Source organism: Sinocyclocheilus rhinocerous, unplaced genomic scaffold, assembly GCF_001515625.1.
Source record: "Sinocyclocheilus rhinocerous isolate Xijiao unplaced genomic scaffold, SAMN03320098_v1.1 scaffold1998, whole genome shotgun sequence".
Taxonomy (NCBI): Eukaryota; Metazoa; Chordata; class Actinopteri; order Cypriniformes; family Cyprinidae; genus Sinocyclocheilus; species Sinocyclocheilus rhinocerous.
In genome coordinates this window covers 17,028-31,556 of record NW_015628694.1, presented here as the reverse complement: position 1 = coordinate 31,556, position 14,529 = coordinate 17,028, and the positions used below count along the sequence as shown (strand labels likewise).

General features: G+C 35.5%; 1 protein-coding gene across 2 annotated transcripts; it reads right to left on the bottom strand.

Annotated features, from left to right (window-relative positions):
- Positions 1 to 1,037: 1,037 nt before the first annotated feature.
- On the bottom strand, positions 1,038 to 13,587 carry LOC107738297 (kinesin-like calmodulin-binding protein homolog). Of its 2 annotated transcripts, none has more exons than XM_016550015.1 (23): positions 13,471 to 13,587; positions 12,834 to 12,951; positions 12,341 to 12,529; positions 10,958 to 11,068; positions 10,770 to 10,879; positions 9,897 to 9,989; positions 9,690 to 9,812; positions 9,373 to 9,465; positions 8,929 to 8,989; positions 8,717 to 8,820; positions 8,367 to 8,543; positions 8,010 to 8,173; positions 7,803 to 7,909; positions 6,498 to 6,547; positions 6,341 to 6,430; positions 6,095 to 6,194; positions 4,288 to 4,480; positions 3,555 to 3,735; positions 3,268 to 3,478; positions 2,721 to 2,881; positions 2,091 to 2,293; positions 1,231 to 1,309; positions 1,038 to 1,147 (listed from the first exon to the last, which is right to left on the bottom strand). In XM_016550015.1, exons 2-23 carry the CDS (start codon positions 12,928 to 12,930, stop codon positions 1,100 to 1,102), a joined length of 2,745 nt encoding a protein of 914 aa, XP_016405501.1. In that variant the 5' UTR covers positions 12,931 to 12,951; positions 13,471 to 13,587; the 3' UTR covers positions 1,038 to 1,099. The 2 variants fall into 2 exon arrangements, with proteins under 2 accessions (XP_016405501.1, XP_016405502.1); XM_016550016.1 differs by having other exon boundaries at positions 10,958 to 11,062.
- Positions 13,588 to 14,529: the final 942 nt, after the last annotated feature.

Below are 14,529 nucleotides of genomic sequence, written 5' to 3'. Positions count from 1 at the left end.
GAGAGAGAATCAGTATTAATGGTAGTGATGATTTTGCTTTAATGAACAAATATTTTTATAATAATTAACAAAATGTAATCCAGTTTAATATAATCTATATAATATAGTATATTACATTATTATATTGTATATATTACATTACATAATACTATATGATATAGCATACTACTCTATAATATTATAGTCTCATATGATATTTATAATACTGTAAAGTTGTCAAGTCTCTGTCATGTTACTGAACTCTGTCAACTTTCTTATTTTTTTAACATCACAGAATGTAATAGAATAAAAAACTGTTAAAAAAATTTGCATTTACCACTTGTTTATATGATACTGTTTTTGAAATCAAATCTTTGCATAGCTATGACAGGAAACACTGGCATATAACTATGCTGGAAAAAACAGTTAATCTTAAAAAAATAAAACATATACATAAATCCAAATAGGAAATAAAACGGTTATCAAATAAGCATGTGTCCTATTCTGTGAACCTAAACTCCTGAAACATTGGTGTCTCATATTTTAGAGCAGTTAATGCAATTTTGGAAATAAATCAATCCAATCTGTATGTGTCGAAATATTCAGATGTAACCCCCTTTTCACAAGTAACTGTAATTTAATTACACATTTTTTACTCAGTAACTATAACAGATTACAGTTACATTTATTTTGTAATTAAATTACGTAATTCTGTTACATGTAACTAGTTACTCCCCAAAACTGGAAATGAGCACTGGATCCTGGCACTGGATTTGCTTTACTGGGTTGCATACGATGGCCTGGCCACCTTTGCCATCGGCATTAATTTGACATGCACACTTAAATAAGGGATGAAAAGGGACACACATTGAATTCTGGGTACAAAGAAAACTCATTATACAAAAAAGCAAAATATTATACACAAAAAGGGTCATAACTGCAGCTGCAATTACTGAAATAAAAGATAACTGTGATGATTAAGGTTTTTATTTATTTCTTTATTAAATGTTATGTTCAAATGTTATGAGAGATGGTCATAAAATTATGTAACATGCATATGTAGAAACGGTCCTAATTTAAAACAGCCATATCCTTAGAGTTATATGATGGATATGATGATTTACACGTCTTCTTCCACAGGCTGACCTGATTTCAATTTTAAAATCACCTGTGAAGTAAAAAGCGAATGTAAATAAAAGAAGACTGTGTTCACCAATAAAAAGGTGTGATTCTGATGAATCATGTACACACCTCTTTCAGCTGAGCGATTTCCTTGCTGTCTACGTTCCTCTGAGCATTGTTGGTGATGGCTTTCACCCGAGTTGCATAGCTGTAAGACATAAACTTATTTTAAAGTGTGTATTACTGTATATACTGTACATTGTATAACAACTGAAAACTTAAGTTTTAAAATGTATTAAGTAGTCTTTATGCTCCAAAATTGTATGGGTTAGCTTGCTCAATATTTCAAGTTGAGAGCAAATAATTAACTTATGTAACCGATTTCCTCAATATTCTGAGTTCTACTAACTTATTAGGGTTTAAAGTGATATGAAGTGAAATTCAAAAATCTTCTAAAAAAAAAAAAAACCTTCATTTTCAACTTCTTGGTTAGAAAATGAATATTTAAAAGACTTTAGGACTCAATTAACAAGTCAAGTCACATCATAATTATTTATAGCACTTTATATACAATTTATAGAATGTTTCAAAGCAGCTTCACATTAACAATAAACAGGAAAATGTTGTCAAAATCATTATTCAGCTCAGTTTAGTTTAATGTTGTTTCAGATCAATTCAGTAACTGCAAATTTCGCAAAGTTCATCAATTATATATGAAAAGTTCAATATAGTTCAAACGTTCAGAAGGCAAAAGTGTCATTATTCAGTTCAGTTTAGTTCAATAACAGTGTCAATGTTGCAAAGTGTTGCTCTCAAATTTTGTTCTCATCTGATGTCAGTGCAGTTAACTTGATTATATTACTGAATATTAATAGTCTTTTAAATTCCAGCTGAGCAAGCTAAAAGTGACAGTGGCATGAGCAGCCTCATGCTGCCATTTATTTAGGAGTTTGTGCATGTAAGGTACAGGCGAGGTACTTGGTTCTCACATGAGTGAGGTGAGAGTTTCGTCCAGGTTGCAGTCAGAGGGAGAGATGTTGAGGAACATGAGGGTCTTGGCATTGCCGCCCAGTGAGTCCTGCATGAGCTGGGTCAGCTTGTTGTTACGGTAGGGCACATGAGGCTGCTCCATTGACAAAGCTGAAATGACATCTCCAAGGGCACTCAGAGATTTGTTAATAGAGTTTGCCTCCTGGGGGAAAAAACATACACAAAATGTGGGACAAACAGTTTGTTGTGAGAGGTGTTAGAAAAAATCCAAGACAAAAGTTGTGGGTGAAAATATTCTGGACTAAAAGTGGGGGAGAATAAAAATTAAAGTACTTAAAGTTACTCTTAAAAATGTCTTTGCCTTAACAAAATATTAAGGATGTTAAACAAAGTAGAAAAATAACAGAAACACTTTTCAAAGTAAAACAATTTAAATTATTAAACAACAGTCAAGACGACAAATAGTATTTGGACACTTTCTGATGGTCAAACTTTGTCTGTTTATGCAAGTGCATTCCTTTTTACATGTTCACTGTAACAGCAGAAAAAATAACTTTTTGTTCATTATTGTTCAAAACTTTTTGGGAACACTTTAAATCAGCTCTTATATTTTATTTGTTCCAAGCAACCTTCAGCTGGTCATCTTTGGCACCAGTTTTTGCTGCTCGTTCACTTCCTGCCAGGTCCACCAGACTGAGCTTCCCGAAACTCACGCTCCCATTGGTCAGATTCCGGCTCTCAATCATGATGCCAATGAGCAGGTGAGAGCGGGAACTCTCTACGTTCATCTCTACAAAAAGATATAATAAAAATGAAAATATTTAAAAATGAGTTTTACAGTAAAAATTGCTTGTGTAAACTTGTTTAATCCAATAAAGGATAGATGAATTAATGGATGCATGCATAGATGATGTAAAGAGACTGTAATTAAAGCAACTGCGTGTATTTTTGTGACTTTGAAGCCCCCTACAGTTAAGGGAGTAGAATTCACTTTCGTAAATATATCACTGTCGTAATTCCAATGGATAGCTGTAATGTTAAACTCAAGGGCCTCCTTCTTTGTTATGAAGTTGGCATCAGTCATCATGTTCTCACCTGCACTCATACTGAGTGTAACTAAAGCAATTAATCCAAACCATTTAACTGAAGTCTTTTAAAGTTTCATTAAGCTCATACTTGTGGCCGCAATGTGGCGGTTTGCACAGCCCTGCTCAAATAATGCAAAGAGTTCGCCAGCGCTGGCTGCCTCTTTTGTCTCTGCTCCCTGGATGAACACAAGCCCCTTTCTGTCCCTCTTAATTTCGATTCGCTTGCTGAAAGCTTCAGTGGGGCTCACAAAGAGATCCTGTAAGCGCTCGTTGTACAGCTCCAGCATGTAGGCTGAAACCTGAGGACGGACAAAAGAAAGGAGTTTAAAGACTATTGTACACCAGCACAGCTCAAGAAACACATACTAAGTGTACCTTAAACTCAAACTTAGACTCATTATCCTGGATGATCTCAAAGATCTTGGTGAACGTTCTGGGAATGATTCCTGGGTTCCTCCGATCTCTGTCTCCAACCATTGTGAAGGTTTTTCCTGAACCCGTATGGCCATACGCAAAAATGCATACGTTAAATCCATCAATCGCACACTGGATTAGCCTAGGAAAAATGAGTGTCTTAGCATCTTCATCTTTGGAAAATCTGCACAAATCTCACATTTTGTTTATTTTAAAGGAATATCTCACTACAAAAAAAAAAAATGTTGTTATCATTTACTCACTCTCATATCATTCCAAACCATATCAGTTTATTTCTTCTGTGGAATACTGAAGGGAAAATTCTAAATAATGTAGATCTTCGCTCTTTTTAAAAACAATTATTATAAACGAAACCTCTAAAACTAAGAATATAGCAGATACGTCACATAGGCCAATATTATTATAATTTTATAGTGCTTTTTTGACATTTTGGAACTCGACAGCCCCAGTCCTCATTCACTTTCATTAAACTGAATAGAGCACCCAGGATATTCTTCACAAATTCACCTTTTGTGTTTCACAGAAGAAGGTCATACAGGTTTGGAGCAACATGAGAGTGAGTCAGTGATGACAGAATTTAACTTTTGATTGAGCTATTCCTTTAATTTCCATGTTTAGTTCAATTCCTTTTTCATCAAAATGAATGTAAAGTATGTCTGGGTATCACACTTACCCACTGGACTCCGTGAAGACCTCCTCCTGCGTGCACTCTGGGTTGAAGATCTTGTCAAACTGAAACTCACGAGGTCCTCGAGGGGTCTCCAGGATAACAGAGTAGTCATCAAGACAAGCGACAATGGTGTGATATCTTTTTGCCTGCTCTGCATTAGTCAATGGCCTTATTCGACAGAACACTCTGATTTTACCTGTACAAGACCAAACATAAAGTCAGAGACAGCCTATTTGATTACTTGCTTAAGCCCTATTCGCACGGGATTAGTATTATCTGGGGACCTTGTGTGATTTTGAAATTTACTGACTTATCTCCCGGATACCCAGATGTCCAGGCTTTGAGAGTCCCTTCTATGTTCTGGTTAGATGGATAAAAAAAAAAAAGAAACTAATATAGTTTCGTGCGCTGTGTCATTTACATTTCACCAGGTTAAAATAATATCTCAAGCTTTGTGCTTGATTTATTTGTAACACATTAACCTCAAAACCTTTTCAGCTTTCTCTTTCTGCAAATTGTATGGTGTAGCGATATACAGCACCCAAAATACTATCAAACACTCCAACGCAGCTCCATTCTTCGCGAAAGATGGATAAAAAGGCGCACAGGGAACGAAAACGAATACGACCCGCCAAATGCTGGCAGAATCATCACAGAGATGCCGATTCGCACGGTACTAATATTAGCACAGGACCTCGGTGTTCGGCGAAATATGGTAGGTCATTTGCGGGGGAATTTTTACTTTACAAATTACAGACATGGCCGATTCGCACGGGATTAAGATCACAGACAAACTCCGCAATTATTACAAATGACTGGAGGTCACCAGGTAATACTAATCCCGTGCGAATAGGGCTTTAGAGGTAGTGCAGAATCTTATAGGCCTATTTATTGATTTATTCTGTGCCAAGACCTTGAAAAAAGCAAAAAAAAAATTTTTCCCAGGTATAGACATAAACCCAGATTTTCAATGTTAGCTCAGATATTTGCACCTCATTGTACGCTATCTTTTCAAATTTGGAGTTAATAAATTTTTTATAGACATAACTGCTTTTATTCAGCAAGGATGCATTAAATTGATCAAAAGTGACAGAAAAGACATTTATGTTACAAATTATTTTATTTCAAATAAATGTTTTTTTTTTTAACTTTCTATTTATCAAAGAATCTTGAAAAATATGTATTATCATTTCCACAAAATATCAAGTACACCCGTTTCAACATTGATAATAACAGCATCAAAATGTGACACTGAAGACTGGAGCAATGGCTGCTAAAAATTCAGCTTTGTCATCACAGGAATAAATTACATTTTAAAATATATTAAAATAGAAACAGTTACTGTAATAATAATATGGTAATAATATTTTACAATATTACCATTTTCTCTATATTTCTGATCAAGTAAATGAAGCCTTGGTGAGAATAAGAGAATGCTTTGTAAAACATTAAAACCCCAAAATTTTGAATGCTTGTGTGCGTATCAAGAAGTCTTGCAAATCATTAAAAACCTTACATGGGCAAAAAAAATAAATAAATGCCTGTAGTTGGTTTTCAGTCTTTTGGCATTCATCTGTATTGCTGTTGGATTTGAATACAACTTTAAAATAGGAAAAAAAGAATGTCTGGGAAAGCAGTCAAGGGTCTTGGAGATATTTGGCCCAAAGCCACAGAATAAATATCATACCCATAATATATGTACATACCCACAAAAGGGACATTCCAGTTCATGTTGTATCTGGCAACAATTCCTATATATAAAGACATTTTTATGTCTTTAGTCAAACTGTATGACTGTGATATACTGTGCCTTTCATGTCCTCCACCATGTTGTAGTACTTCTTCCTCAAGGTTCTTTCAGCTGTGTAGTTTTCAATAATCTTCTTGTTTTCATCTTTGATTTGCTTCAACTAGAAAGACAGACAAGTAATATGAGGCCATAAATGGCAAAAAAGAAAAACTCATTCCCTGCAATTCAATCGCTATGACATTTTTGAGAGCCTAATATTAGTTTGGATTATACACTGAAAGATATATTTTTCTTCGCTGCCGTCACCTCAGCTTGCAGTAACAACAACTGCTGCCCCACACTTTTATCAGTTTCAGAATTTAAGAATCCATTCTTTCGGAAATCCTCCTCAAATTTCTAAAAAGAGAGAGTAACGTCAGTATGGAGTGAGAATGAGTGCAGAATAAAAGTGTGTGTGCCGTACTCTGACTCTTTCATCCAGCTCTGCTGTCCATGCCTCAGTCGTGTCAGTCTCTAGGAATCACACAGAAAGAAGTCGCTATATACAGTGGGTATAGAAAAGAATCACCCCCCCTTTAAAATAATCACATTTTGTTGCTTTGCAGCCTGAAATGAAGACAGACACCGTTACAGTTACTTTTATCCAGCTGTATTTACTCAGTGCAACTTATAACATCCAAATGAAAGATAAAACACCAAAAAGTCAAAAAAAAACAAAAAACAGAATCATTGAGTTGGAAAAAGGATCAACCCCTTGTGTCAGTATTTTGTTGAACCACCTTTTGCTTTAATTACAGCCTTTAGTCCATTGGGATATGTCTCTACTAACTTTGCACATCTAGACTTTGCAATATTTGCCCACTCTTCTTTGCAGAACTGCTGAAGTTCAGTTAAATTTGATAGTAACCAGTCAGAGCCGATAGCCTTGTGGGCAGCGTGCTGGCATATAGCGTCGTTTGTATGTCCTGAGTTTGAGTCCCGACTCGAGGACCTTTCCCGTCAGTTATGATCTGTCCTATCGTAATAGAGGCGAAAATGCCAAAAAATAAATCTTAAAAAAAAAAAATTATAATAACAATAATTTGATAGTGACCGTTTGTGGACTGCAGTCTTCACGTCATTCCACAGATTTTCAATGGGGTTTAAGTCTGGGCTCTGACTAGGCCATTGCAAGGACATTCACCTTTTGGTGAATCGTTTGGTGTTGAGGCCAAATAATTCAATTTTATCTGCCTCAGAATCTTCAAGGTGCGTTTTGGCACCTTGACTGCATGTGGCCTTTCTTGAGGAGTGGCTTTTTTCTTGCAACCCTTTTTTTGTATCCATCTCCTGACTTGTGCCTGTCCACAACTTTATCCCGGAGACCTTTTGACAGTGTCTTGCCACCCATAGTTGATTGCTTGCTTCAGGTACACTACCAAGGGCTGAAATGCTCCAGGAAAGCTCTTTTTATGCTGAGCTAATCAGAATTACCAAAGCTGATCACAGTTGAATGTTAAATGGCTTTGTGTGCCATTGAGAAGGTGATTGGCTACACCTGATTGATTATACAAGTCATTTGGGGGGGGGAGATCCTTTTTCCAACTCAGTGATTCTGTTTTTTTATTTTTCCTGACATGTTGGTGTTATATCTGTCCGTCTTCATTTCAGGCTGCAAAGCAACAAAATGTGATTATTTTAAATGGGGGTGATTATTTTCTATACCCAGTGTACACATCCAAAAAGAGAATATTATTCATTTACACAGTTATCAATTTATCATATTTACCATTGACAGTTGGTTTAGCCCCTGCTCTGATGCACTCCAAAGCCACCTGTATGACCTCATGATGGAGTAATCTGGCCTGTGATCCGTCCCCCACCTGTGGCTGTGCCCTGAATTATCATGTATGATTCAGTTAGCAGATGCTTACGTTCAAAGTTTGATAGTTTTAAGCTATATTCTAACTCTTAAGAAACCATGCCATAATCCCACATTTTCTGCTGTGCATCCTCTTGTTCCTCGTGGCTCTTCTGGCAGGACTCTTCCACTGTTTGGTCAAGACTTTCTTTAATCTTTGCCAGAATTTTTTTGTTGTCTTCTGCCATTTGATCAAATTGTTGTTTAGCCTCTGTCAGCTTAGCACAAACATAATGAGCCTGGAGTAAACAATGCAAGAAAGCGGTTTTGTTCTGTCACTATCAATTTGTAGGCCAGACTTTAAAGTTAAAAGTAGCATTTCTCGTTTTAAAGCACACAGTTTTATTTTTGGGGTGTGACTGTCAGTTCATGTTTGAGGTATCACTGTGTGCAATTTATGTTGTGGAACAAAACTCAATACATTTTACAAACCTGTTGTATAACAGCACCGAGGAGGCGAGCATATGCTGACAGTTCAACAGGTTCTGTCACATGCTCTTGTCCTTCCATGAGCATTGAGAGCTCTCTCTCCCTCTTCAAGAGGTTCTCCTTCAAAATCTCCAGACGAGCTTGTGCTCCATCTAGTGGTACATCTGAGTCACTACTGTCCTGTTGGCAGAGCAGAGTTCAGTCTCACAGAAATCATACATTGCCTCACATCAATAAAAATCAGTGCCTGGTAAATACTACAACATGTCTTGCTTTCTAACTCTTTGCAGGGAATCTTTCGGAATGAAGATGTTCTTCAGAGCTGGAAGTGATGTTTTTATTGATTTTCCTACCTTTTCTTCAGATGTGTTTTCAGGTTCTTTCTTCTCCTGAAAGGCCTCGAGCATCTCCTGGACCTTCCCCATCTCTGCCCTGGCCAAATGCAGCTCCTGCAGTGCTGTTAAATAGACAGAGACTCAAACATCTTTCTTCACTTATTCTGACCTTTCATTGACATCTGTCATTTTAATCCTGTAAACAGCGCACAATATTATACAGCTCTTACTTGATGCCTGGTGGTTGTGAAGGAGGTCCAGTCGGGAGGAGAACAATTCCATCATCTTGTTCTGTAAAAGTTTCCATTGATGCTAGTCTCTTAGTCTCTCTCTCTCTCTCTCTCTCTCTCCTGAAAAACTTGTTGCATCTTTCCCAAAAAGACTCATGGCTGTATTAGATCAAAAGGGTGCTTCTGAATAAGGGTCTGAATACTTAGGACCATGTGATATTTCAGTTTTTCTTTTTTAATAAATCTGCAAAAATGTCAACAATTCTGTGTTTTTCTGTCAATATGGGGTGCTGTGTGTACATTAATGAGGAAAAAAAATTAACTTAAATGATTTTAGCAAATGGCTGCAATATAACAAAGAGTGAAAAATTTAAGGGGGTCTGAATACTTTCCGTACCCACTGTATATATATATATACGCATGTTTGTTACCACAATCTGATACCTTTTCTTGATCCCATGAGGCCAAGTCTTTTTGGTTCCTCTCCTGAAGTATTTTGTGTTCCCCCTTAAGTTTTTCATTTAGATCTTCTAGTGTCTGATCCCAGAAAAATGAAATGTTACCCAGTAAAAATAGCCAGATGACAGCAATATGACACAATAATTAAGAAAATAGACATATAATAAAAATGCTATACTGTACACATTACATCATGTGTTTGAGTTTATTCCTGAATTAATAATTACATCTACTATGTTCAAGCCAATGAGAATTTGGAAAATGAAGGAAGTAAAACCAATATAATGATGCTTGTGACTCACCCTGACCTTCTCCTCCCAGTATGCATTTTTTCTGGCCACTTTTTCCTGGTAAATATCTAGGATTTTCTTCAGGGTGTTAAGCTTATTTTGGAAATACGTCCTCATTTTAAGAGCCGTTTTTTCCTACACACACATAAATTAAGCATAAAATCACCAAAATCACCTTATTATTTGTCTGACTGAATGATCAGTAAACAAGCCTATCACCTGATTCTCTCGTGATGCAATGAGAAAGTTCTCCTCCAGTTCTTGAATCATCTCCTGATGTCTGCTCTTCATTGCAATCATATCATCTGCTATCTGTTGGTATGGTAACAGTCATATAGACCACTAAAATACAAAGTGGCCATTTTATTTTTTAAGTTTTTACATGATCGTCCCCTAGAACTGTTAAAACTTCATATTAAAATAGTTCACCATTAAAGCTTTTATTAAAGAAAAAAGCCACTTAGTGAGTCTTTTTAAGCCACAATATCAATTGTTTTTGTGTAAAAGTGAATCATTGTGGCCACTTTAATAAATTTTATTATAATACCGAATAATGTCTAGTATAATTTTAAAGTAACACATTTATGGTTTTGTGTTGATGAAGAGGTACTTGAGCCTTACTAATGAAGGTACCTATGTCAAAAAGTTGGGAAACACTGTTGTAGTAGCCTGCATACTAAATTTCTTGAATGGGTACATTCTTTAATGCTAACAGTTCTGCATTGGGCAAACGAAACAAAAATGACACAAGGTGTGTACTGGAACCTGTTGAGATTTGTCTTTTTGAGAACTTGTATGAATTCTGGGTTTTGGGTTGTTCAATAATGTGTGGTCATGAATGGGCCTTGAAGAACCAAAATCACATGACATCAGATGAGGCGTCTCATCCCCACCCTATGGCCCCAGGACAACAGAGGGAGTGACGGACATGTGACTAGTGCAAGAAGGAACTCTTGGATAACAAAAATAATATATGTTCTTGACCAAAACACACTGGCTTAGGTTACATCTGATGGATAAATCTATTCATAAACATAACAAAAAAACAATGCAGAGTACACAACAGTCCATGAAGGAGAGACATCTACATACTTGGGTTATGCATAGCTTGGCAGAGTCGTATGGGATAAACATCTTGACATCCACTGGAGCCTCATCTTCAGGATGTCTTACACTTGCACTCATAGAAGACACATTGGGTGCTGTGATTAAAATTGGATAGAAATTAATGAATTTCGATCGGAATTTAAGTATGCTCAATCTTCACTGGCGGGACCTACCTTTGCCACTGCGTTTTGGACCACGGTGGCAGTCTGTGCCGATCCAGCGTTTGAACGTATTCCATTTGAGTCTACCTTTCCTCAGCCATGAGACCTCACATTTAGCTGCACCTTTAAATATTAACATGCAGTTACAGTGACACTTCACTCTTCAGGCTCTGTTGGGGAGTCTGGAACTTATTTTACAAAGCACTTCCTCTACATGGGGATAGATCAGTGACAGCCTTTTGTCTAGTATATGCCAGACAACAGGGGTTAATTAGCTAGACTGGTAATTGAGTCATTTATCTTATATAATCAGATACACACACATATCCAATTAAACAATACCATTCAAGTATAAAAATGTATTAAATCATTTGTTTATACATTTTTATAATTAATTTTAAATATTAATTTATTTTTATTACAATTTTACAGTTTTACATATACATTACATAAATGTATATAATATATACACATTATTTTAGTTTTTAATTATTAATTATTCCTTTATTTAAAACTAAATTAACCGATTAAGGTTTTTTTATTTAAATATGCAATTAAGTGAGAGCCGAGCACATAGTAATTGTATGCACTTTATTAAATAAACAATTACATAACTATCATAATATTTCCACAATAGTACTGAATATACCTTTTAAATTACCTAAACATGCCTGTACATGCCAAAAACACATCCGTATTTATACCTTGGGTTTGTCCACCCAAAAATGAAAATTCTGTCATCAATTACTCACCCTCATGTCATTCCAAACCTGTATGACCTTTCATTTGTCTGTGGAACACAAAGGAAAATATTTTGAAGAATGTTGGTAACCAAGCAGTTTTGAGTTCCATCGACTTCCATGCATAGTATTTTTTGTCCACTATTGAAGTCAGTGGGACCCAAAACTGTTTGGCTACCAGCAGTCTTCAAAATATCTTCTTTTGCGTTCCACAAAAAAAGAAGGTTTGGAGTAAATGATGACAGAATTTTCATTTTTTTGGTAGACTATGCCTTTAAGTACTTTAACACAGATTATTTTCACTTCTTTTTTATGCAGTTTCTTCTTGTAACATTTTCAGTGGCATAAACATCATGTTGAAACGCTTGTTCCAGATGTGCTTGCTTAAAAGACAAAAAAAGAAAAATGTAAATTTTTTTTTTTCTTTTAGTTTATGTCAAGACGGTTTATGTGCCTTTTTAATGTCTTAAAATTAAGTTTACAAAATTAGGTAAAACATTTTAATTATATCATGTTATTTTAGGTACATAGTATTAAGATTCATATGTCATTAAGATTAATTAGGTGTTAGTTTAAATGTTAAGCAAATATTAAACGATATTTAGAGTTTAGGATATATTTAGATTCTGGGAGGTGACAGGAACATTCAACCCACCTCTATCTTTATCCTGGTCTAGGAGTGTATTATGGCTGTTACATGGTCTACGCCACTGAACCTGTTCTCTTAGATCAGGCACACTGCCTGGCAGTTCCTCTGATGACACGATGGGATGAGAAAGTACCACTCGGGTGGAGACCACTGGATCATCCTGATATCGAGAAAGGTCAGTGGTCTCCCAGGCACCTAGAAATAGTGAAAGAAAACACTCTGTTTTAGCCTGATATAAGAAAATTAGAAGTTCTTAGTCATCATGGTGTGGTTTTGGAAATGAATCCTCTCATTAAAATAATATTTAATAATATTTTCAATTAAAATCACCCCATTAACAGGGTCAACAGAACATTGATAAAGACAACTGAGTACTTGGGAAATATGTGTATATATATATATATATATATATTATATATATATACACTAGAGTCTGATGACACAAAACTCAAGATGAACGGAAGGAGTAGGCACATGTGTGAATGTGATATTTACTTACGTTGTTTTGCTGCTGGGGTAACAGTATGGTTACGTAACTTCCTGCCCATAAAGTTCAAAGACATGGACACATTTTCTGCTCCAGAATTGACATACATGATGCCAGAGTGTTCGTATCTCTGTTTTGTTTGGAAATGGTACAAAGCACACATGTCACAATGATACATTGAAATACTGTTTGCAGGTTACACTCAGACGTGGCTGTACAGGACACCAGCAGGATTCCTTCACTCACAAACATGCAAACTGAGCAATGCTGTTCAATAAGTTATATGCAACTTAAATGATAGCTTTTCCACAACAAATTTTAGGAATTGTCTCTATATGTTCCCTATCCATCTGAATATATTGATTAGAAAAGTAAAATCATCCCCCAGTGTATTTGATATTAAAAAGTGCAAACCTTTTGTGTAAAAGCATTTTGCTACCACTTGTTAAACAGGATTAAGCAGTGAGGGTGTGAACACTCTTCGCTATATAAACAAAAGCTACCTCTGGCTATAACAGACAGAAAAATTTACATTGAATAACGTTTGGTGAATCAGACAGATAAACATTAACATAATCAGTGAAATCATCACTAACCACTTTACAAATCAGATTAAAGAAATAGGGAATCGGTAAATCAGAGGGGTTACCTGGATTCAAGATGACACTTGACTGCGGTTAGCTGTAGGAAGACCTGACTGGCAAACACGGTAGAGAAAAACTGGAAAGATGCTTGTTTTTGTGAGGAGCCAAACTCTCAACGCTTGTTAAATATTAACCTCAGTGGATGAGGTTTCAGGTGGGATTAGTTTGCTTGAATGGCCGACACAAGCTGCAGACTGTCATCAGGTTTCCAATGTGTGAGATAGAGATTGTAACTAGATCTAGATAGGTCTATCTCTCTAGTACAGTGCTAATGGAAAACCTGCATTGTGGTCATCTGTCAGGTTTGTGAATTATTGTCTTCCCTTAATAATGTATTAAATATTTTTTCATGAATTGAGAACCATATGATCGGACATCATGTTCTCATGACCTGCCTGGTATCTGTCTTCATGCACCTGCATTGTTAAAAAAAAAAAAAAGTTGAAATTTCGGTAAAAGAATGCCAGCCGAAATACAGTATACATATGCATACAGTATATGAAAGAAAACAATGCAGAGAATTCTGAAAATACCTATTTTTACTACACAAATATATGCATTGCCTTGTTAAATTTAATATAAATTTAGTAATTTGTGCTTGTAACTTCTAAAAAAATGTTTTACTTTTTTACAGTAAAATTGCATGCATTTTATAATATTAAATCATTCAACTTTAAAGTCGTTATATTTATTCATATAGTGCTTTATATAATAAAGACGTTCTATATGGAAAGGTACATATGATCAATTATTAGTTTTGTTGTTGTTGTTGTTGTATTTAAAATTTTTTTTTTACATTTTCCCATTCTTTTTTGGTTTAACATTTTAGTCATCGGTCATATTGAAGGCAAAAGAAATATAATCTTTCTGTGAATTATTACTGGGTTTTAATATGCTTACTAAGTGGTGTGGAAAAAAATTATTTGTAATATAAATTAAAGCTGTCAAATGAGTTACACTTGTTGAAATAAACCCAGGTGATCTCGCTGAGTTGTGCAAATCTTGAAAATCATACTTTAATACATATGGAGATCACATTGAGCAACTAGTAAATTAATATACCC